At 34.6% G+C, this 26,059-nt stretch overlaps 1 protein-coding gene across 7 annotated transcripts in view; it reads left to right on the plus strand.

Annotated features, from left to right (window-relative positions):
* The window catches only part of SPATA6 (spermatogenesis associated 6), a 137,640-nt gene that overhangs the window by 85,949 nt on the left and 25,632 nt on the right, over positions 1-26,059 (plus strand). For 5 of the 7 annotated variants that reach the window (XM_035018604.1, XM_035018608.1, XM_035018609.1 and 2 more), the window contains 2 exons: positions 5,758-5,942; positions 9,759-9,858. In XM_035018604.1, the coding sequence (XP_034874495.1) occupies positions 5,758-5,942; positions 9,759-9,858 (285 nt within the window). The remainder of the gene's footprint in view (positions 1-5,757; positions 5,943-9,758; positions 9,859-26,059) is intronic. The other 2 variants (XM_035018605.1, XM_035018610.1) reach the window with 1 other exon arrangement.

Genomic DNA, 26,059 nt, shown 5'->3' on the forward strand with positions numbered 1-26,059 from the left:
CCTTCTACTATCCATGAGTGGTTTGGTAGCATTATTATGATCACATCATAAAATTAATTGGAGATGTCTTTCTTCTTTGAGAACAGTTTGTCAATTTGTTCCTGAGCTCTGTATTTTGGGTTGTTAGTAAATCAGATGTGAGACCATCTTCTGTGAGACTTTCCTTTTAGGCATCCTGAGGGGCTTGGTCTCTGAGAGTTTTCCACTTGGGAGATCTGCCATAGGTCTCTCATATGTCACCTGCCTGACACCCCCTTACTTAGTAGCTGTTCTACTTTGCTTCAGTTTCCTCTGCTATGAGGTGCAGAGAATAAAAATATCTACCCCATAAGATTGTTGTGGGAATGAAACAAGTTATTTATATAAATGCATAGAACAGTGGTCTAAGAAGGGATACTCCCCACATATACATACACACAAGGATTGATCTATTTAAGGAATTACTTATCACTTTCATTGTATTATGTTGGAATTTCTTTTCAATTCTCCAGTGTAAAGAAAGTACATCTTTCTAAAACCAAACCAGGTAGTTGAGTGTATGGATTTTTAAACTAGATAAGATAGGAACTGATTACTCATTTGAAATAGAATTCACTAAGGAATATTCTTGGCAAAACTGAGAAACTCCTCTTAGTTACCAATATCTGCTTCTCTCTTTTTTTAAAAGATTTATTTATTTGAGAGAGAGAGCACAAACGGGGAGGGGAGCAGAGGGAGACAGAGAATTCCAAGCAGGCTCCCCACTGAGCATGGAGCCCGATGTGGGGCTTGATCTTACGACCGTGAGATCATGACCTGAAACCAAAAGTTGGAGCTTAACTGACTGTGCCACCAGGTGTCCCTGCTTCTCTCTCTTTTGAATGAGAACTTTACTTTCTTACCATCCTCAAAGCAGTACCTGTACTGCACTTTTTTCCTGCACTCCTTATTCTCAACTATTTCCCAGCTAATTTTAGCCATTAGAATTATTTGTATTTATTTCTTAAATTTTATGCCCCACGACAAAGGAGAAATTTTAGAGCATGGTGTTGAGTATCAGGCACTAAGTAAGCTTTCAATAGATACTTGTTGGATAAGTGAATTTCCTGTTTCCCATTATACTTAGTAGTTAATTCTTCCTTCCATTAATTGGATCTTGAAGTTCCTGTAAATATAAAATGTTATGGCCATTAATGTGATTTAATTTATCAGATTATCATGTAAACAACTTTTCAGGACTCTTATTTCATGAGTATAGTGTAACGAAACCATTATATATCACAAATTTGAAAAGTATGTCATTTGCATAATTACATTTATGAAATTACAATTAATTTTATGTATGAAACTTTTCTACTTATAACAGTTTTAGATTGGTTTAAAAATACTAAATTTTTTATCTTGATACATTTTAACATTTGCAATCTTGGAATTGTTACATATTTGAGGTTTTAGGGCATTTAAAGAATTATTTCCATAAATGTAAAAAAAATACCCTTTATGCTGAAATATGAAGATTGCTGTAAACAGAGGACATAAATATTATTCTCTCTCATAAGCTATACTCTCTGCTTTGTGTTTTCACTAATTTTACCACATTTTTGTGGCAAACCTGGAAGATTATTTGCCCAGTTTATAGATAAGGAAACTAAAGCTTGGGAAGGAGATGACCTGGTCAGGCAGGGATTTGAACCCAGGTCTTTGGACTGTAAGCCAGTGTTCTTGAGGAATCATCCAAGAAAGGAACTCTTCAGTAATGAGCCAAAGACATTAATATTCCATTTGATTTCTGAAAGTGAGTAAGTAACCCATGAAAAACTCATAAGAGCTATGGAAATGTTTCTTAAGCTAAGGCTTAAGACTCAAAGTTTGAAATGGATTCTTATCAAAGACTCACCCCCTCATTATACCTTTCAGTCCTCCATGTAGATATAAAACATTACAAAACAAATATTTACTCTAATTCCATGGAAAGACTACATCCTAGCTGTGATCCCATTGCACAGTTACTTATTATATATCTATTTAATTCTAATTTCCTTCCTCTTTATTTTATCAGTACTTGTTTTTTCATGTCTGCCATCATGCATTGTAACTTCTTTGAGGTCTTATCTGTGATTGCTCTCTCCTACCTTGTTCAGTATTTTATACATAAAATATGCTTTAATAAATGTTGAATAGTATTGGGTTATAGCATTTAAAGTTCTCTATAATGTGCCCCTTTCCACCTCTAAGATATTCTCTCCTATTGCTTTCCTATAGAGATAGCCAAGTTATCATACTCAGTGTGCATCTGTCCTTTCTCCTTTTCCCCCACTCTTAATGCCGTTTCTCTTTCTTTACTTATGGCCTTGGTTCCAGTCCCACCTCCTCCATGAGACTTCCACCATTCAGACCAAAATCGTTGAATATCCTTCTGCATTATTGTCATTAGGATATATTTGACACAGCATATCTCATCGTCAGTTATCTTTGTGTTTATGCCACATCTCATCTAGATTGTGCATTCAAATCCCTGTACCTCTCTAGACCTGAGTATGAGCTAACATGTGGTTCAAAAGATTCTCAGTGAATATTCTGATAAATAGAGGAAAGTGCTGTATTTAAAATATTGCTGACTAGTTTGGGGAGAAAATTTAGTAAACAAAAAATGAAGTGCTCCTAGCCAACATGACTCAGTTGGCGTTGAAATTGTTGAAGAAGGGTGCCTGGATGTCTCAGTCGGTTGGGTGTCTGCCTTCGGCTCAGGTCATGATCCGGGGTCCTGGGATAGAGCCCCAAATGGGGCTCCCTGCTCAGTGGGGAGCCTGCTTTTCTCTCTCCCTCTGCCCCTCCCCCCGCTTGTGCTCTCTCTCTCTCTCTCAGATATATAAAGGAAATCTTTAAAAAAAAATTAACAAAGAAAACAATCTCTCTAGCATAAGCCAAGGAGCTCGTATTTGGATATAACTCTAGAAACAGCATTACGGCACTTTTTCTTTCCCGTAAGTCTCTTTTATATATACCCTTACATTTGTTGACCATGGACCTCTTTGATCTTTTTTTAACATTTACTGTGCTTTTACTTTATCTCTGTGAACAGCTAACAGTGGAACAATTTTCGATTTTTTATTCAGTCTAGATCACATATTTCTTAGTTATTTGGGACTGTAAAGCCATTTGAATCACATGCTGTTTGGTTCTGGGATGAAAGCTTGATTCTCTCAGCTCACTGCTGACTCATATGTTGCTATAATTCTGGAAAGCAGTGAAAATTGTGGTAGTGTTGAAGCAAAAAGTTGTGTTGGACTGGTAGTTAATAATAAAGGACTTATATTTATGGTATAACTAATTCATATACCTAGACATTCTACAAAGTACTTTAAATTGTAGAAGATCTATAAGATAGCTATTATTAACCCTATTTTATATATGAAAGATTAGGTGGCTTTCCTAAGATCAAATTGACCTCCTTAAATGTCAGATATTGATGAAATAATACTGCTAGAACATTGGCTCATAAAGGCAGAGACCTTGTTGTGTTCACTGTCGTAGTCGCATCACTTAAAATAGTGACTGGAGGGTTAAATATTTATTAAATGAATGCAATTCCCCTCTCTCATTCTTTCTTGAACTCAACTCCAGATTTTTTTTTTTTTTAAGATTTTATTTATTTATTTGACAGAGAGAGACACAGCGAGAGAGGGAACACAAGCAGGGGGAGTGGGAGAGGGAGAAGCAGGCTTCCCGCAGAGCAGGGAGCCCGATGAGGGGTTCGATCCCAGGACCCTGGGACCATGACCTGAGCTGAAGGCAGACGCTTAACGACTGAGCCACCCAGGCACCCCTAACTCAACTCCAGATTATCACTCCCATCACTCCATCAATGCTACTCTTGTTGTTACTGATGACCTTCCAATTGCTAAAATACAAAGGTCCATTCGCAATCTTTTCTAGTTTGATTTATCAGCAATATTTAACTTAGTTACTGCCCTTACTTGAAATGCTTTCTTCAATTGACAACACATTCTCCTGTTTCTTCCCCTTCTTCCCTGGTCACTCCTTAGTCTCATGTTTACTTCTCATCTTCTCAGCCTCTCAGTAGTAGTGTATTCCCAGGGCTCTGTCTTGAGATGTTTTCTTCTATTTATGCTCTCTTCCTTGATGATATCATCCAGTGCCCTGTCTTTAAATACCATTTGTATCTTTATCCTGGACTCTTCTCCTAAATTCTACTCTAATATGTTGGGTGACTAATAAATTGATATGTGAAGTTCAACATGTCCAAAAACAGACTCCTAACATTTACTCTTCCATCCTTCCAGTTGGAAGGGTATAACTAAATCATACAAACTCAACTTTTCAGGTTGATTAGGCCAAAAGACTGGTGTTATCTTTGACATCCAGTCCATCAGCAAATCCTGTTGACTCTATCTTTCAAATGCCTTTTGAGTCTGATCACTTTTCACCTCCATTGATTATTACTCTAATCCAATCCAGCATCCTTTTCCATATTTTATTATAATCATTTCCTAGCTGATTTCCCTGCCTTGCCCTTGGCCCCTCTTATAGACAGTTCTTAACATAGTAGCCAGGGAGATCTCATTTTTAAAAAAAAGTCACAGCATAGAAACCTAAATCCTTAAAATCTACCTTTTTAACTTCAACGCCTACTATTTAGTTCAGCCTTGTTGGCTTCTTTGCTATTTCTAATATACCAGGCTGTGCTCTCCACTGCACCCCCATAGGTGTGTTTATTTACATTTATTTTTCTCTCTTTCTGGAATGATCTTCCTACAGATGTCCCCATGACTTAGGTCTTATGGTCTTTACTAAGGTCTTCAGGCCTTTACTCCTTAGGTCTTTACTAAGACGTTCTCTTTCTCTGTGAGGTCCCCATTGATTATCCTATTTAAAATTGCAGCTTCTTCCCTCCATACCCCTCCCACACCACCCATCAGCACTTCTTATCTCCTTTCCTGCTTTATTTTCTTCTCCTGGTATTTACCATCCTTAGACATGTAGATCACATATTTCTTAGTCAGTTATTTGGGACTGTAACTGAGCCATTTGAATCACATGCTATTTGGTTCTGGGATGAAAGCTGCTCATTAGTAGAATGTAAATTTTACTAGAATTGAAGCTCCACATAATAAGGGTAGGAATTTATTAATTTTTCTATCCTGATTTATTCATTTGTCCCCAGAACAAATAAATCAATGAATGAGTATTAGGATAGAATTCTGTTCTGTTTGGCCTCATAGCTAAACTGGGCTATAGTTAGTTTCTGTGTATTGCCCTTTGTTTTATATGTACACCCCTACCTTTACCCCTCCACTACTCAAAAGCCCTTGGAATTGATAAAGTTTTATAAATTTTAGACATGTGGAATGAATAATCCAGATATATTTAATATTTAATCTTACAGTGAAAACGATGACTGCTACATTCTGAAATTTACCTTCAAATATAGCTGTGGCATTATACTTTTTTTTATTTTTTATTTTTATTTTTTTTTAAAGATTTTATTTATTTATTTGAGAGAGAATGAGATAGAGAGAGAGAGCATGAGAGGGGGGAGGGTCAGAGGGAGAAGCAGACTCCCCGCTGAGCAAGGAGCCCGATGTGGGACTCGATCCGGGGACTCCAGGATCATGACCTGAGCCGAAGGCACTCGCTTAACCAACTGAGCCACCCAGGCGCCCCTATACTTTTTTTTAAACTCTTACAAAGATTCTTAAGGTTGTATGTATAATATTACCACATTTATTATGTGTATGCAAATATTTTTTTAAACAGGTTATCAGGACACCCCATGGGAGAGACTTTGATGACTCTTTGGAAAGGTGTGATGAGTATTTAAGCTCACGGTCATGTAGCAAGCCACAGCATTCAGCAAGGACCTTACTCGTCCATTCAGCACCCTCAACAATGCCGAAGCATTCTCCAAGCCCTGTGTTAAATCGAGCTTCTCTCAGGGAAAGGTAATGCTTAGTCTCTCTTTCTATACTGATTTTTTGAATAATCATTATTAGAAAAGACAAGGCAGCAATTATGTATGTGAAATGATTATTCATACAAGTATAATTTGATTTTAAAAGGCTTACTTTTTGTTTAGAATATATTACATATTATATAGTACTACATACTCCTCCCCAACCCAGTCCTCTTGAAGTGAGTTTATTAACTATTGGTGAGTTTATTAATTAGAGTCACTTTAACCCTAATTAAATACTGTAATTCATAAAAGTGAAAAATAGTGCATGTTGGCTTGTTTTCAAGAGATTCATAGGGACTTAACATTATGGACATGGCTAATGTATAAAAATAGCATAGATTATACATTCCTTTTAGTGGTAATGATGATGGCATATATTGTTGGTATATGGTAACTGATTTCCTCAAATAAACCCTCCCCAACTACCCGGGAGAGTCTTAACCATGTAAAGATTCCAGCCTCCCTCTAAAAAAGCTTTGACAACCAAAGTTAGATACTTGTTATAATTTGAATGTGAAAGAAATAATTCCTCTTTGTCTGTTTTTGTTGTTGTTAAATTCAAATTGGATATTCCTTGCCTCACTCACTAATAGTAACATAGAAAACAGAGTTGTCATAAATTAAAAAAAAAAAAAAAAAAGCCCACCCTAGGTAGTTTAAAATTTTTATAGAAATTTGAACACCTAAGAGAAATGCCATCAACAAATGGATATAAAATCTATCTTTACAGATGGTATCAAAAAGGTAATGTAACACACTAAATTTGTACAGCTTATTACAACTGTCAGACATAATTGACAAAATTTAAACTAACTGTATAGTCTGTCAAAAAGTTCATCTCAAAACTGATGATTTGAGCAAGAGTGTATCAGTTTGGAAGCTGTATTAAAACATCTCTATTCTGAACAGATAGCTTTGTCTGTTTCCTCATTAGCCCTGTAGCATTCAAATGGATCTATGGAGGTCTGCTGGAGACCCTAATCCTCAGATGGGGAATTTTGATTAATGTTGCTTCTAGGCCATTAGAATCCTGCCTGAGGGATCATGGAGTTCATAGATAGAGATGGACAGATAGATTAAAAGATCTATCTCTATATTTTACGAGAGAGATACGTATCTCTGTTTCTATAGGCTTTAAAGTTCAAGAGAAACTTTTGAGGAGAGATTTTCCTGCTGAAGTCTGGTAACTTGTGTCTCAGTTGTCAGGGGACTTTCTCTAATTTCCGTGTCTGCTCAGATGTTCAGACATGTAGTCAGTGCTACTCTCTTTTTCCTTACTTTAAGAATTAAGCCCTTGTGGTTTTATTCTTTGGGTTCTTTGCCATCTCTGTAGGTTTTCAGGAAATTTTTTACCTGTATCTCCTTGGATATGTTTTTATAAACATTGTTTTATTTTTCTGCCTTTTCACATCTTTTGCACAGCTCCACAGTTGTCTCTACCGCTGTAGTACAATATGAATTTTAGTCCCATGTTATTTTGTCCTTGTCTGTAATTTTGTCCCAGCTTTTGAAGCCTGTCTTCCCTAGTTGATAAATTCTTCATTGAGGCTATACTCAAAAATTCTTTACTGGGGTTAGCTAAAGTCAACTGTCCCTTTTTCATATTCCAGTTCAGGTGATGGCTTCTAGTAGTGAGCCGCATTTACACATTTATTCTGATGCTTGGTAGTAGATGTAGTTAAGTTCTTTTCTCGAAGGAAATGAGTAGCTCTAATATTAAACATGACCCATTTCACCTATCACTTGAGGAAGGTTGAGGTGCTTTTAAAATAAATTATTTTAAAATAAATAAAATAAAATCTAAATAAATTAAACTTTTATTGGGGTACTCCTTAGGATAAACTTTTTTACTTTCACTAAGGTAGAACACCTCTACTTTGAGTGTGTGTTCTAAAAAAGATTTAGACTTAGTTACAAAAGAAAATAAAATGTCTATAGGACATATTACTAGGAACAAAAACATGTCATCCTTTTCAGTACACTCAGTACCGAATATAAGGTGTTCTTATATATAAGACGTTCTCTGATATGGCTTTTTAGGTTACTGAGCAGTACACTTACAGAGTGTTTATAAAATCCAGTGGAATCAGTAAACAATTTAAACTGGTATAAATGTAGATTGTATGTCCCCAGCAAAATTGGGAGTATGACAAAATATACAGCTATAGGAGGTTATCTGGGTAGTTATTCATGAAGATGAAGTAAGTTTTCCTCTAAGATTACTGTAAAATGTTGACTCCTTAATCATGTATGTGAATAAACAGACTTTCAAAAACTCTATTAGTGACTGTAAGCAAATGAATTTCTTTATTTATAGTGAAGGTGCTTTTTGCTTTAAGCCCATTTAAAAAAAAATATTTCCAATAGAGTTAACACACATAAAATGGTTGCAATTTTTATTATAAGTGTTACATTTCAGAGGCAGTTTTCTCCTCCAAGTATAAATATTAATATTATGACTTATCATTTGTATTAGGCTGTAGAGTTATTACTAAAATCAGACTAAGAAATACTTGCAAATCTAATTAAAAAGGAGCTGATATTCCTTTTAATCATGCTTACAGTTTTGAATTTTGTAAATGAAGTTAAAGATTGTTAGGCAATCATTTCTTATACCACAGCACAGACTAGTGGATCCTCTCATAATACACTGAAGAGATCCTCTTGGAACTAAATATTTGGATCTCAGGTTTTCAAGATGGGTTACATATGTAGCAAATAACAAGGTCAGACAATATACTTGTGTAGATGCAGTGACACTTCCTTTTACAAATGTAGGATATTAAAATTTAGATATAGTTAATCATCCATTATTGATTACAGTCTTTGAAACAGATGTAAATCATTTTTCCTGCTTAATAGTTTATACCTTGTATAAACATAAAATTATAACTTTGCAAGAACAAGCTGGGAGAAAAAAAAAGCAAAGATGTAAGCAGCTAGCATTTTAGTACCCATTCCTTTATGAAGGAATTATCAGTAACACTTGATATAGATGAATTATAATCAGATGGACCTGGAGGTTTTCATTATTAGTTGTATAAGGTAAATAAAGTAGCTTAGTTAAACTAATGCCAGTTTTGAGTTTGGGAAGGGCATCAGAAAGAAGAATGGTTGCTCTGTTTCTTCTGTAATTCCACAACTCAGATTTTAATAAAAGTCACATTTTTCCTTTCCTGTTTTTCAATATTCACTTAAAAAAAACACACACACACTTACAGGAGAGACTAGAGGAGTGGTATCTGTGCGGAGAGGGGATCATTCAATTTTTATGTTCCTCTATATTTTGAGGGAGTAAGAACATGATAGGATTCTAAATAATATTTTCATCTATTTAAACATTTTATTCATTTCATAAAATTAGTTTTATTTTTCTGTATACAGAAAGGAATTTCTCCCACATAATTTAAGAGAGTGGGATTAAATTACTGGAAAATAAGAACTAATTTTAAAGGCACTATACATGGAATTATTGTTCTAATCTGAACATCTGTATCTTTATTTAGAGGTAAAGCTCTAAAGACTTATGTAAGGAGATCATTATGCTCTCACTACTTCACGCCAAACTTTATTAAGACTACTTATTGCACATATTATAAAGACTTAATACTTCTGCAGAGGATCAGTGCCTGATTTTACATCTGCCTCTCATCCTTGGTCAATGAAGAAAATATACTATTTTAATCTTTCTATGTTATCACACAGGGATAAGGAAAAAAATGACTTCCTATGTCTGGCATTTGGAAAGATTTATTTTTCTCTCCCTCTGACTACAAGTCACCTTTGTTTTTTATGCCCACAGATTCCATTCTGATTGGTGTTCACCTTCAAACTGCGATGAGATCCATGATCGGGTAAAAAATGTCTTGAAATCACATCAGGCTCATCAAAGACATTTATATGTTAGTTTCTAAAATTTTCTCTTGAAGGCCTTTTCTAATTGGGCAAGAAAACCAGTGAAGATGCTTAAAGCTTATAATAGTAAATCACTGGAAAGAGAAGAAAGAAAGATACAACCTCCATTCAATGGAAGTCAGTGGTTTTGCTAAAGGCAACTTCTCTAACTTCCTGCTTGACCTGAGTCATTATGCAAAATGTTTGACATCATCTGAACTCTAAACAATGTTACTAATAATTATCTCAGAGTCAGTAAGTAGAGACTTTATGATAATTATTTTATAGCCTTCAAAGTGTGGAGACTCTTTTGTGGCCCAGTATAAAACAATTCCATTTCCCACAAATATTTTATTTTAAATGGTAGAATGAGGGGAGGTGGGGTGAGAAATAATTATTTTGAAGCAGCTTCCCAACTGATTTTTATGTTAATTAAATATTTAAAAGAGGAAAAGAGCAGGTCAGGTTTACTGGGTTTAATATTAGAGAACATCAATAGGAGAATATTTTCTGAGGTAAGGCAAATAAACATATATATGAAGGACAGCTGGGGAATAATTACAGTGTATTCTTTTTGTGTTTGATTTTTGTTTGTTTGTTTCATTCAGTAGTTTAAAAAACAATCATTTATCATGAGTGTCATGTTGGGTACTAGGCTTGGTCCTGATGATATAACTGGATTATGTGACATTCCATCAGTTTGTACAGTTTTAAGTTGCTATATGCATACTGTTTTTAAATTAAGCTTGTTTTCAAAGTACAGTGTATATATATGTAGAAAATGCACAAATCATAAGTAACAAGTTTATAAATTATAATAAATCAGCACACTCTTTTGTAAACCATTTAACAAATCAAGAAATAAACTATTATCAGCCCTGCAGAAGCTTCTCTTCTTTCCTCTCAGCTACTGCCACTCCAGGGGTAAAAGTTATCCTAATTTTTAATAGCAAGATTAGTATTGTGTGTTTTAATCTTTATATAAATGAAATCCTACAGTATCTACTTTTTTCTCTGACTTGTTTCACTTTGACTTTGCAATTCAGACTTCTTTGTACTGCAGACATCTTGTATTTAGCAATAGTTCTTCACTTTTGCTCCTGTATGGTATTTTATTATATGAAAATACTACTGTTCACTTATTCATTCCTCTGTTGATGGACATTTGGGTTGTTTCTGGTTTGGGCTATTATAGAGCTGCTATAAGCATTTTATGCATACTTTGGGTATCATTGTATTCTTATTAAGATATGTATGTATTCTTCTTTGGGTATGTATGTATTCTTCCTATTTGGAATTGCCCAGTCATAGGGTATGTGTACATTCAGCTTTAGAAGGTGCTGGCAAAGAATTGTTCAAGTGATTTTACTACCTGTGTATGAGAGTTATACTTGCTCCACATCCTTTCTGGTACTTAATTGGCGTGTGTGTGTGTGTGTGTGTGCGCGCCTGCTTGCGCCTGTGTGTGTTTTCATTTTGGCCTTTTGGTAAGAAGTAGTTTATCATATGATGGTTTCAATTTGCTATTTCCTGATGACTAATGAGTATACTTATTGGCCATTGGATATTCTCCTTTGTGAGTGCTTGTTCAAGTCATTTGCCAATTTTTGTACTGAATTGTCTCCTTTTGGTTTTTTGTTGAGAGTTCCATATAGATCCTTGATATGAATTTTTAGGTATATGTTTTGTAATTGTCTTTTCTCACTCTGTGCCTTGTCTTTTTATTCTCTTAATGACATTTTTGATGAAAAGAAATTCTTAATCCTAAGGAATTCAATTCATTATAGTTTTTTGTTGTTGATTAACATTTTTAGAAATTTTGTGTACTTCAAGACTTTCTCCTATGTTTTCCTCTAAAGGCTTTCTGTTTTATTTCCCATTTACATATATGATCTGATTAAAATAATTTTTTCTGTATCATGATAGATAGATATCAAGTTCCAAGAAAGGTTTAAGCCTCAAGATTTCTTTCTTGTTTTGTTAATTTTATATATTTTGAAGCTATGTCATTGGTGGGATACAGAACCTTTTATTGTGAAGGTTCTTCATCTCTAATAATATTCCTTGCTTCGCGGTACGTTTTATCTGATATTTGTAGTTACAATGGCTTTCTTTTGGCTAGTCTATGCATGGTATGTATTTTTCCTTTTTTTTTTCTTTTTATCATTATATTTAAAGTGCATATCTTGTGAGTAGCACAAGGTTTTTTTTGAAGAATTAAAATCTAGAATTTTTATGTAGATTGATGTGGCTTTGGTTTGGATTGGTAAGTATTTTTTATAACTTACTTTCCTTTTTATTAATTTGCTATTCATTTTTAACTTTTTTTTATTGGTTCCTCTACAGATTTCAAAATGCATACATGACAAATTATTTTTTCGTTGACCTCTCTAACAGTAATGGGGCCCTAAAACATTTAACCCTTTTTAACCTGCCCCCTTTTTTTGCACATTTTTTTTTTATTTTTTAAGATTTTATTTATTTGCGAGAGAGAGAATGAGAGACAGAGAGCATGAGAGGGAGGGAGGGTCAGAGGGAGAAGCAGACTCCCTGCTGAGCAGGGAGCCTGATGGTGGGACTCGATCCCGGGACTCCAGGATCATGACCTGAGCTGAAGGCAGTCGCTTAACCAACTGAGCCACCCAGGCGCCCCTTTTTTGCACATTTTTGTCATGCATTTTAATTCTACATATATAAAACACACAAGAAATTAATTTTATTTATATAGTAATGTTTATTCATGTTCTTTCATTTTATTCATTATCCTTTCTATTATTCTTCCTTCTTTCCTGTAATTCCATGTTCCCATATGGATTCTAGAGTCATTTTCCTTCTGCCTTTAATACTTCTTTTATAACATTCTCCTGGCTGTGAATTCCGATTTTGTTTGAAAACATCTTGATTTTAGTTTTATGTGGGATGGTTTTATTGGATATAAAACTCTAGGTTGGTAAAGTTATTTTCTTTGGTATTTTAAAGAAGGTATTACATTGTCTTCTGGCTTTTTTGTGTGTCTTGAAAAGTAAGCTATTACACCTTTGAAGTAATGTGGGAATTTTTCCCCACTTTGTTGCATTTAAGATTTACTCCTCAACTTTGTGTTTAGTAATTTACTCTTTATACCTAGATGTGGTATTCTTGGATTGATTCTATGTTAAATTTTCAGGGCTTCCTAAATTTGTAGGTTGATATTTTTCATTAGTTTTGGAAACTAATAATGGAACTATAGCCATTCTTTCTTTGAAACTTTCAGTGAAACTAATGGAACTATAGCCATTCTTTCTTTAAACAGTACTTATGCCCCATTATCTGTTTTTCTGGATTTCCCAATTATATTAGATTTTTAGACGTGTATAAGATTTTTTAGATTTTTAGACTCATGTATCTTGTGCTTATTTTGATATTTTTAATTCTTTTTTTTTCCTCTCTCTCTAATTTGGATACTTTCATTAGAAATGTCCTCTAGTCTACTAATCCTGTCTTATGTGTTTACATTGATGTTAAAACTATTTGAAACTTTATGAAAGACATAACTTTCAAAAATTTTTTGAAAGACATAAAGTACCAAAACTAACTCAAGAAGAAGTTGATAAACTCAATAGCTGTATATCTATTAAAGAAATTGAATTTGAAGTTAAGACTCTTACATAAAACACCAGGCCCAGATGGTTTCTCTGGTTAATTCTACCAAACCTTTAAGAAAAACCTAATGGCAGTTTTACCAGACAGAAAGTAGAAGAAAAACTTCCTAAGTTCATTTTATGACATCAGTATTTTCCCTAATGTCAAAGCCAGACAATGACATTATAAGAAAAGAAAAATACAGAGCCAAAACCCTCATGAACATATATGCAGAAATCCTCAACAACATACTAGCAAATCAAATCCAGCAGTATATAAAAATGAAAGTATATCATAATCAAGGGTCTCATTCTAGAAATGCAATATAAATTCATCTTATTGACAGGTTAAATAAAAAGCATATTTCTTCTGTATGTCATTTCAATAAGCACAGAACAAGTATCTAACAAAATCCAACTCTATTCTTGATAAACATTCTTAGTAAAGTTGAGGTCAGAAGGGAACTTTATCAACCTAATGAAGAACATCTTTGAAAACCTACAGCTAACACTTTGTAGCTAATGGTGAAAGACTGAATATTTTCCCCTAAATTCAGAAACAAGGATGCCCTCTCTTAACATTCCTTTAACACCATATTGGGAGTCTTAGACAATGCAGGAAGATAAGAAAAAGAAATAAGAGGGATACAGGTTGGAAAATAAAAAAAAAAGAAACACTTATATTTGCAGAGGATATTATTTTGCAGAAAATTCCACAGGATCTCCAGAAAAGCTCCCAGAACTAGTAAGTGAGGTTAGCAAGGTCACAAAATATGAAGAAAGTCAATTTTTTCCTATATATCTGAAATGAGTAGTTGGAATTTTAAATTAGGAAATCCATACTATTTACAATAGCACCAGAAATTGAAGTCCTTAGGTATAATCCTAATAAAATATGTGCAGCGTTTGCATTTTGAGAACTACAAAATGCTGTTGAAAGCAATCAAAGAAGATAGAACTAAATGAAGAACTACATCATGTTCACAGATTGGAGGACTCAGTATGAAGATGTCAGTTTTCCCCAATTTGATGTCTAGATTGAGTGCAATCATAATTAAAACCCTATCAAACTTTTTAATAGAAATTGACAAGCTGATTCTAAAAGTATATGGAAAAGGCAAAGGAAATTGAAAAACCAAAAACAATTCTGAAAAAGAACAAAGTTGGAGGACCCAGTAACCAATTTTAAGACTTACTATAAAGCACAACAATGAAGACAGTGTGTTGACTAAAGCATAGACACATATGTCAAAGGAATAGAATAGATAACCTCAGAGATAGACCCACATCAATACTGTCAACTGAGTTTTGACAAAAGTGCAAAGTCAATTAAGCAGACACTTTGCATTTGTTGTCTTTTCAATGCATAGTTCTGGATTTTTAAAAATGCACATTTAAAAATAGATCATAGGGCGCCTGGGTGGCTCAGTTGGTTAAGCAACTGCCTTCGGCTCAGGTCATGATCCTGGAGTCCCAGGATCGAGTCCCGCACCGGGCTCCCTGCTCGGCGGGGAGTCTGCTTCTCCCTCTGACCCTCCACCCTCTCATGCTCTCTCTCTATCATTCTCTCTCTCTCAATAAATAAATCTTTAAAAAAAATAATAATAAAATAAAATAAAAATAAAAATAGATCATAGACCTAAAACATAGTAGAAAATCTATTTAATTTATATTTGTAAATTACTTTTAAGATATGACACCAAACACATGATCCATAAAAAAACTGATAAATTGAACTTCATTAAAATTAAAAACTTTTGGTCTGTGAAAGACAATGTTAAGAGAATAGAATGACAAGTCATAGTCTGGATGAAAATATCTGCAAATCACATATATGATTAAGGATTTGTATCCAGAATTAAAAAAAAAAAATCCTCTTCAACTCAATAATAAGAAAATAAAGAACCCAATTAAAAGTGGGCAATATAGGGGTGGCTGGGTGGCTCAGTCGGTTAAACGTCTGCCTTTGGCTCAGGTCGTGGTCCCAGGGTCCTGGGATCGAGCCCCCCATCAGGCTCCCTGCTCAGTGGAAAGCCTGCTTCTCTCTCTCCCTCTGCTGCTCCCCCTTGCTTGTGTGCTCACTCTCACTCTGTCAAATTAAAAAAAAAAAAAAAGGCAATATATCTGAACAGACATTTCACCAAATAAACATGAAATGATGCTCAATAATCATTATAGAAATGCAAATTAAAACTGCAATAAGATACCACTGCTACCTATTAGAATTGTTAAACAGAAACAAAAACCCAAAAAATCTTATCCTAGTAAATGCTGTCAAAGATATGGAGCAGTAGGAATTCTCATTCAGTGCTGGTGGGAATGCCCAATGGCACAGCCACAAGACAGCTTGGCAGTTTTGTATAAGGTTAAATACACTTATCATACAACCCAGCAATCCTACTCTTAAGTATTTACCCAAATGAATTAAAACTTACGTTCACACAAAAACCTGTACATGCATGTTTATAGTAAGTTTATTCATAATTGACCAAAATTAGAAGCAACCAATATACTCTTCAAAGGCAAATGGTGAACAAACTATGGTATTCAATGGACTATAACTCAGCAATAAAAAAGAGTGAGCTATAGGGGCACTGGATGGCTGTCAGTTAAGCATCTGACTCTTGATTTTGGTTTAGGTCATGATCTCAGTGTCATGGGATCAAACCCTACATCAGGCTCCGTGCTCAGGGGGAATATGCTTGAGATTCTCTCTCTCCCCCTCCTTTTGCCCCTCCTCCCAAAAAATAATAAATCTTTTTTTAAAAAGTGAGCTATAAATTCATGCAACAACATGTTTAGTCTTAAATTCAGTTTGCTAAATGAAAGAAGCTAGAACTCCAAAGCTACATATTGTATGATTTTTTTTTACATGATGTTGAAATAACAAAGCATAGCGGAGGCAGAAGAGGTTGATTACAAAGAAACCAGTCTCACAGGGAGATTTTTAGGGTGTTGGAGCTGATGGGTACTGAAGTTGTTGATATGTGACATTATGCATTTGTCAAAACTACCAGAAATGTACATCAGAAAGAGAGAACTTTACTGAATGAAAAATAAAAGAAAAAAATATCAAGTGTGATGTTTGGGCTTCTGAGGATTTAATGCAGATTATAACAAATAAATCTAAAGGTACTAAAAATACAAGATACAGTTTTAAATTAGCTTACCTAAATAACTTTGGAGTATAGTGTTTTGGCTGGATACTGTGAGGCTAAAGACAAAAAGAACGATTTAATCACTATATTCTTTTGCAGGGATTTGCAAACATTTTCTGTAAAGAGCCAGAGAGTAAATATTTTTTGTGCCATAGGGTCCCTGTCACACTACTCAGCTCTGCTGTTATAGCACTAAAGCAGACATAGACAATAGGTAAACAGATAAGTATGTATGTATTACAATAAAACTTTATCCATATGCACTAAAATGTGAATTTCATGTGATTTTCATGGAACCTTTTCCCCCCATCTTTTAAATGTAAAAAGATAAAAATTACTTTTACCTATCGGACCATACCAAAATAGGCAAAGGGCCAGAATTACCCTGGGAGTTGAAGTTTGCCAACCCCTGTTCTAGTAGCTAAGTGTGTTTCATACAGGGGTATGGATTAGCAATTCTGAACATACTTTATATTTATATGAGAGTTGAACAAATAAGAAATCATAGATAAGTACAACCAGGTTTTTCATTGTCAGAAAAGAAGTGACAAAGAAACAGGGTGAACCTTATGATGTTAGAATAGTGTCTAAAATAACAGTTTAATTCATGTTTATTTTAATATATATACAGTTAGATTGACTCAAATATAGATATCAGGGTATTTGGGTTAGTACACATCCATATTTCCTACTTTTGGTCCTCCAAAAGGCCTAAGAGGAGTGACAACCCAATAGCAATGAGCACACCCAGCTCCCAGATCTTGGTTTCTAAATACCTATATTCAGTAAGTTACCAGGACTCCTGGAGCAATCGCTGATCCTGGGGCTGGGGCAGGGAAGACAAAGATTAGGATGGAAGAACATCTTGTAGTATGAAAAGTGAAGAATTGCTTTAAAAAAAGGGGACGGGGGGAGTGAGGAGGACAGGGGCATATCAAAAGAACACAGGAGCCAATCTGAAGTCCCAGTGGCCATTGCTGGAATAATTTGAGCAACAAAATAAATAGCAATATTTGGATTATAACCCAAAGAATAAAATAAAATCCATGAGTACATATTGATATAAGTGAAACAATGAATGACTAAGAATGAGAATGGATACATCTTCCTTACAGAAGAATTGTAAGTAATAATTGTGGGTATTGCCCCTTCCATGACGTGAGCATAATTATTCTTCCCTTGAGTGTGGGCTAGACTTAGTGATTTGTTTCTGATGAATAGACATGGAAAGGAGAAATTGTAACTTGGAGAAACCTGGCAGACACCACCTTTACAAAGTGATCAAGGTTAACATCACTAATGATAACTCATGCTGACATATCCTGTATTCCTTGATATCAGGTGATATGAAGGGCACTGCTCTGTGACATTGTTCCCCAAAGCCCATAACCCTAGTCTAAACATGAAAAAATATCAGACAAAATCAAATTGAGAAACTTTCTACAAAATACCTGACTAGTACTATTCCAAACTGTCAAGGTCATAAGAAACAAGGAAGGACAGAAACTTCTCACAGATTGGAGACTAAGGAGAAATGATCTAAAAGCACCATGATATCCTGTATTGGATCCTGGGATAGAAGTGCATTGCTGGAAAAACTGGTGCAATCCAAGTAAAGTCTGCAATGTATATAATTACTGTACTAATGTTAATTTCTTTGTTTTGCAAAGTGAACTGTGGCTATATAAGATATTAACATTAAGAACCTGGGTGAAGGGTGAAGTTCCTCCTGTGTACAAGAACTCTTTCATCTTTGCAACTGTTTTGTAAATCTAAATATTCAAAAATAAAAAGTTAAACTACCATTGACCCTTGAACAATATGGATAGTAGAGGCTCCACACACCCCTTGCAGTCAGAAATCTGCATATAACTTTTGACCCCCCCAAAACTTAACTACTAATAGCCTACTGTTGACCAGAAGCCTAACCAATAACATAAAACAGTTGATTAACACATATTTTGTGTATGTATTCTATGCTGTATTCGTACAATAAAGTAAGAGAAAAGAAAATGTTATTAAGAAAATTATAAGGGAGAGAAAATATATTTATAGTACTGTAAAAAATCTGCATTGTAAGTGGACCTGCTCCGCTCAAACCCATGTTCAAGGTCAATTGTTCTAAGTTCTTAATTTCAGCTCGTTGGGCTTTTAACTGAGAGCTGGTGTGATTATAAGCTCCTTCCCTCCCATAGGGTACTATGTATAATTCTTCTTAGGTAAGACAGCAGCAAATCCCTTCTGCTTTTCAAATACCTTCTGTTTAGGTTTTTGTCCCTTCACCCTGTACTGATTCAGACATTCTGCCAGTATCTTGAGGGAACAGTTAGCTCAGTTTTGCACCCATCATGTCTCATTGGATTTTGGCCTCTCAGGTTTTTAATTTTGTACATCTAGTATAGTAAGACTGCCAAAACCCTGCTGATTTCTTTGTCTTCCAGCAGTGGACCTGTGGTTGAACAAAGCATAGATTCCCAACATTTTGTCCTATGCTCAGTATACAAATGCCCCCAGGAAAACACCAGTTGCAGACCTTTAGTTACACCTCTTCTCTCAGAAATGCTGGCGCCCCTAGTACTACTGTTTAAGCAGCTTCCTTGTGCCCTTAGACAAAAACAAGCTACACACACACACATAGACACACACACACACATATATACATACATACATGCAGTTGGCTTAAACTGGGCACTAATCTCAGTATCTTAAATTGGTTTACACTAAGAGCAGCCTGAACACAGGCTATTAAAATTAGTCATATTTTTCTGCCTACATTAATTCATATATATTGAGCATTCTCCATCAAATATCTGCATGCTCTGTATCTGGCACTATGCACAGCACTGGAGATCTTTCCATATAATCAAATTTCCGGCCCATAAGGAACTTACATAATCCAATGATTTAATAAACCAATCAATAAATATAAAAGAGTAAAAAAAACAGTGTGGCACAGTATATGATTAAGTATAATAATAAAAAGCATAAACAAGTAATGTCATTGTTTTTCCAGAGAAAAACAAATTGATTACATAGAAATAATAACTGTTCATTAAGTGTTGACTACATCTCAGGCACTGTGTATATGTTACTCCATTTTATCATTGCAATAATCTTATAAAGTAATTACTATTAAGGAGTACTATTTTAAAGATGAACTGAGGCTCAGAAAAGTTAAATGGCTTGTATAAGGTCATGTAGCTATTTAAGATGATTGGAGCAAAGATTTGAATCTAGGTTAATACTTTTTTTTTAATTTTAGCATGTTTTTATCGTTTTTCTTTTGTTTTTTTCATTTAAATTCAATTAGCCAACATATAATACATCATTTGCTTCAGATGTATTGTTTAATAATTCATCAGTTGTGTATAACACCCAGTGCTCATATGTGTATAACATATACATATATATGTATAACATATACGTATATAACATAACATGCGTATAACACCCAGTGCTCATACAAGTGCCCTCCTTATTCTTTATGATCTTAACCGCTAAGATCTACAGAAATAAACACACAAAGTACAATCTGATATACATAAGTTAGAAAATATAAATGCCTAAACATAAACATGTGAAAACATGCAAACATAAGATCCATCAACAGAATACATGTTCAGAAACAGAAATAAACGCTAACATACTAGAGATAGACATTGTTATCTGCACACTCAAACACACTCTCTGGACACAGGTCAGATCAAAGTACAGGTTGGTCGTCCTCGAAGGATACTCATAGACAAAGATATAGCATCTTAAATATAAACACCAGGGTTTTTAAAATTTACTTTATACCTTACAAAGAATTTTACAAAGTAAAAAATTTTAAAAAATCTTTTTTTTTTACTTCACAAAGATTTTATTTAAATATCAAACTCTTCTGAGACAGTGAAAAAGTCCTTTATGAATCATTAAACATTTGACTAGTACAGAGGAGAATAAACCATAATATGTTGAAAGTTTGATAATCATTAAAAAATCAAGAGAACCCATTTCAAACAAGCTAATGAAAGTCAGTGATCAGGAAAGATTCAGTTGAAAATAAAATCCAGGTGAAAAGGGAGCAAATGATTTTCACATTTATTCAAGAAAATGTAAGATCACTTCAACAAAGATCCCAGTCCTTTTGCTATTATGTCTAAATCCCAGACTCTGGTGCCTTCTGGCAGAAATAAGGAAATAGAGGGAAACACAGAATATAGAATAGGCAGGATAAATAGAAAACACTAAATTTATACCCAACCATATCAGTTAGGTACATTAAATACAAACAGAATAAACATTATAATTGAACACAATGATTGTCATATTGAGTAAAAATGCCAATATATGGTTATTTCAAAACACCTCTTAAATATGAACAGAAAGGTTGAATCATGCTGTCTTTCATCAGTAGGCACATAATGCCTGATTAGTTCATATTCTTTCTCATTCACTTGCTCTATGTAGCAATTCCAATGCCTAGATGCTTTATTTATTTATTTATTTTTGCCTAGATGCTTTAAATAGCAGAAATAAGAGTAAATGTGACTTAATCCTACCAGCTTATCCTGTACAGAAATGCGTGTTTTTAGGTAAAACTCCTTGTGGAGATAATCCAGGTAAAGCAGAAGGTCATTGTTGGGCCAGATCATGGAAAACCAGGCTAAGCTGTGTAGACTTTATCCTGGAATCCAGGAGTCATGAATACAGATGCATTCAAGGTGATAAAATTAGAACATAATCCAAGTCCTCATTTGCTTTGTTAACAAAATGATCTCAGAACAAAAATAGCAAACTACCATTGAAGATACAATTATTGAAGAATGATAAAGAATTTTTTTCTCTTTTCCACTTTTTCATAACTGTACTCAGCTACATTTTCAGAGCATATACCATTATATGCTATAATACTGTACTCTCTCCTTTATATTCTTCATTTAAAGCTCTACATGTAAATACTTAATGTTTTTTATTTTATGTCAATGTCTTCTCCAATCATTTCAGTTGTCTGAAGCTCTTTCCCTAGTAGATTCCTAAGGAGGCTCATGGGACAGATATTCCCAGAGTTGCATGATAATGATATTTTGTCTGTAGTCTTTATGCCTGAAAGTTACTTTGGCTGGATATAAAAATCCTTGGCTTACATTTTCTTTATTTTATTTTTGTTTAATTTTTTATTTTTTTTTAAGATTTTATTTGTTTATTTGACAGAGAGACACAGCGAGAGAGGAAACACAAGCAGGGGGAGTGGGAGAGGGAGAAGCAGGCTTCCCACAGAGCGGGGAGCCCGATGCGGGGCTCCATCCCAGGACCCCGGGATCATGACCTGGGCTGAAGGCAGACACTTAATGGCTGAGCCACCCAGGTGCCCCACATTTTCTTTATTTTAAATATGTTTCTTGGTTTTGACACAGGATGTTGCTGTCGAAATCTGCTTAAAATCCAGTTTTCTTTCCCTTGTGAGTGACTTGCTCTTTTAGCCTGGAAATCCAATTGTGGGGCTTTTTTCCCCTTCATTTTTAAAGTTTAGTAATAATACCAGAATACATCATGTGTTGATTTTTCTGGATTGATTTTTTTCCCAATGTATGTCATGTGTCTTTCATTATTTTGTGAATATTTTCTCTTTTTATTTTTTAATTAAATTTTTCTTTTTTAATTTAAATTTTACTTAGTTAACATAAAGTGCAATATTGGTTTCTGGAATAGAATTCAGTGATTCATCACCTACACTCAACACCCAGTGCTCATCACAAGAAGTGCCCTCTTTAATCCCCATAACCCATTTAGACCATCCCCCACTCACCTCCCTCCATCAACCCTCAGTTTGTTCCCTATCATTAAGAGTATCTTATGGTTTCTTTTCCTCTCTCCTTTTTACCCCCTTCCCATATGTTCATCTGTTTTCTTTCATAAATTCCACATACAAGTGAGATCATATGGTATTTGTCTTTCTCTGGCTGACTTATTTCACTTAGCCTAATACACTCTAGCTCCATCCATGTTGTTGCAAATGGCAAGATTTCATTATTTTTGATGAATGAGTAATATTCCATTGTGTGTGTGTGTGTGTGTGTGTGTGTATATATATATATATATATATATATACCACATCTTTATCCATTCATCAGTGGATGGACATTTGGACTCTCTCCATAGTTTGGCTGTTGTCAATAATGCTGCTATAAACATCAGGGTGCATGTACTCCTTTGATTCTGTATTTTTGTGTCCTTTGCATAAATACCTAGTAGTGCAACTGCTGTATCATAGGGTAGTTCTATTTTTAACTTTTTGATGAACCTCCATACTGTTCTCCAGAGTGGCTGCACCAGTTTGCATTCCACCAACAGTGCAAGAGAGTTCCCCTTTCTCCACATCCTCTCCAACACCTGTTGTTTCTTGTGTTGTTAATTCTAGCCATTCTGACAGGTGTGAGATGGTAGCTCATTGTGGTTTTGATTTGTATTTCCCTCGTGATGAGTGATGTTGAGCATCTTTTCATGTGTCTGTTAGCCACCTGGATGTCTTCTTTGGCAAAGTGTCTATTCATGTCCCATGCCCATTTCTTAACTGGATTATTTGTTTTTTTTGGATATTGAGTTTGATAAGTTCTTTATAGATTTTGGATAATAACCCTGTACCAGATATGTTGTTTGCAAATATCTTCTTCCATTCTATAGCCTACCTTTTAGTTTTGTTGATTGTTTCCTTCACAAGTAGAAGCTTTTTATTTTGATGTTCATTTTTGCTTTTGTTTCCCTTGCCTCTGGAAACGTGTCTAGTAAGAAGTTGCTACAGCTGAGGTCAGAGAGGTTACTGCCTGTGTTCTCCTCTAAGATTTTGATGGATTCTTGTCTCGCATTTAGGTCTTTCATCCATCTTGAATTTACTTTTGTGTATGATGTAAGAAAGTCTTCCAGTTTCATTCTTCTGCATGTTGCTGTCCAGTTTTCCCAGCACCATTTGTTGAAGAGACTGTTTTTTCCATTGGATATTCTTTCCTGCTTTGTTGAAGATTAGTTGACCATATAGTCCAGGTCCAATTCTGGGTTTTCTATTCTGTTCCATTGAACAATGTGTCTGTTTTTGTGCCAGTACTATACTGTCATGATGACTACAGCTGTGTAATATAGCTTGAAATCCAGAATCATGCTGCCTCCAGTTTTTTTTGGGGGGGATTGCTTTGGCTATTTGGGGTCTTTTGTGGTTCTATTCAAATTTTAGGATTGATTGTTCTAGCTCTGTAGAAAATGCTGGTATTTTGATAGGGATTGCATTAAATGTATAGATTACTTTGGGTAATACAGACATTTTAACAATGTTTGTTCTTCCAATCCATGAGCATGGAATGCTTTTCCATTTCTTCGTGTCCTCTTTAATTTCTTTCAAAAGTGTTCTGTAGTTTTCAGAGTACATATTTTTACCTCTTTAGTTAGGTTTATTCCTAGGAATCTTATTGTTTTTGGTGCAATTGCAAATGGGATAGATTCTTGATTTCTTTTTCTGCTGCTTCATTATTGGTGTATAGAAAGTCAACAGATTTCTGCACATTGATTTTATAACCTGCAACTTTGCTGAATTCGTGTATTAGTTCTAGCAATTCTTTGGTAGAGTCTTTAAGGTTTTCTAAATAGAGTATCATGTCATCTGCCAATAGTAAAAGTTTGACATCTTCCTTGCTGATTTGGATGCCTTTTATTCCTTTTCTTTCTGATTGCTGAGGCTAAGACTTTCAGTACTATGTTAAATAGTAATGGTGAGAGTAGACATCCTTGTTTTGTTCCTGACCATAGAGGAAAAGCCCTCAGTTTTTCCCCATTGAGGATGGTATTAGCTGTGGGTCTTTCATATATGGCTTTTATGATGTTGAGGTATGTTTCTTCTATACCTACTGTGTTGAGAGTTTTTATCAAGAATGGATGCTGTATTTTGTCAAATGTTTTTTCTGCATTTATTGGCAAGATCGTATGGTTCTTATCTTTTATTAATGTGGTGTATCACATCAATTGATTTGTGAATATTGAACCAATCCTGCAGCCCAGGAATAAATCCCACCTGATTGTAGTGAATAATTCTTTTAATGTACTGTTGAATTAGATTTGCTAGTATTTTATTGAGAATTTTTGCATCCATCTGCATCAGGGATATTGGCCTGTAATTCTCCTTTTTAGTGGGGTCTTTGTCTGGTTTTGGAATCCAGGTAATGCTGGCCTCGTAGAATGAGTTTGGAAGTTTTCCTACAATTTCTTTCTTTTTTTTTTTTTTTTTGAACAGTTTGAGAAGAATAGGTATTAACTCTTCTTTAAATGTTTTAGAGTTCCCCTGGGAAGCCATCTAGCCCAGGACTTCGTTTGTTGGGAGATTTTTGATTATCGATTCAATTTCTTTGCTGGTTAAGGGTCTGTTCAAATTTTCTGTTTCTTCCTGTTTCAGTTTGGTAGTTTGTAAGTTTCTAGGAATTTGCCTGTTTCTTCCAGATTGCCCAGTTTGTTGCATATAATTTTTCATAGTATTCTCTTGTAATCGTTTGTATTTCTGTGGTATTGTTTATGCTCTCTCCTCTTTCATTTGTGATTTTATCTATTTGGGTCCTTTCTGTTTTGGTAAATTTGGCTAGGGGCTTATCAATTTTACTAATTCTTTTGAAGAACCAGCTCTTAGTTTCATTGATCTGTTCTACTGGGTTTTTTGTTTGTTTGTTTCTATATCATTTATTTCTGCTCTAATCTTTATTATTTCCCTCTTCTGCTGGCTTTAGACTTCATTTGCTGTTCCTTTTCTAGCTCCATTAGGTGTAAGGTTAGGTTGTGTATTTGAGACTTTTCTTGCTTCTTGAGATAAGCCTGTATTGCAATATACTTCCCTTTTGGGCCTGCGTTTGCTGCATCCCAAAAGTCTTGGACTGTCATGTTTTCATTTGCTTCCATGTATTTTTTTAATTTCTTCTTTAATTTTGTGGTTAACCCACTCATTCTTTAGTAGGATTTTCTTTAACCTCCATGTATTTGAGGTCTCTCCAAATTTTTTCTTGTGGCTTTATAGTGTTGTGGTCTGAAAATATGCATGGTATGATCTTGATCTTTTTGTACTTGTTGAAGGCTGATTTGTGAACCAGTATGTGATCTGTTCTGGAGATTGTTCCATGTGCACCCAAAAAGAATGTATACTCTGCTGCTTTAGGATGAAATGCTCTGAATATATCTGTTAAGTCCATCTGGTCCAGTGTATCATTCAAAGCCATTGTTTCCTTGTTGACTTTCTGCTTAGATGATCTGCCCATTGCTGTAAGTGGGCTGTTAAAGTCCCCTGCTATTATTGTATTATTATCAGTGAGTTTTCTTTATGTTTATTATTAATTGATTTATATATTTGGGTGCTCCCAAGTTGGGAGCATAAATATTTACAATTGTTAGATCTTCTTGATGGATAGACCTCTTAATTATGA

The sequence above is a fragment of the Mirounga leonina genome, unplaced genomic scaffold, assembly GCF_011800145.1.
Source record: "Mirounga leonina isolate KUSES-001 unplaced genomic scaffold, KU_Mleo_1.0 Mir_173, whole genome shotgun sequence".
Lineage (NCBI taxonomy): Eukaryota > Metazoa > Chordata > Mammalia > Carnivora > Phocidae > Mirounga > Mirounga leonina.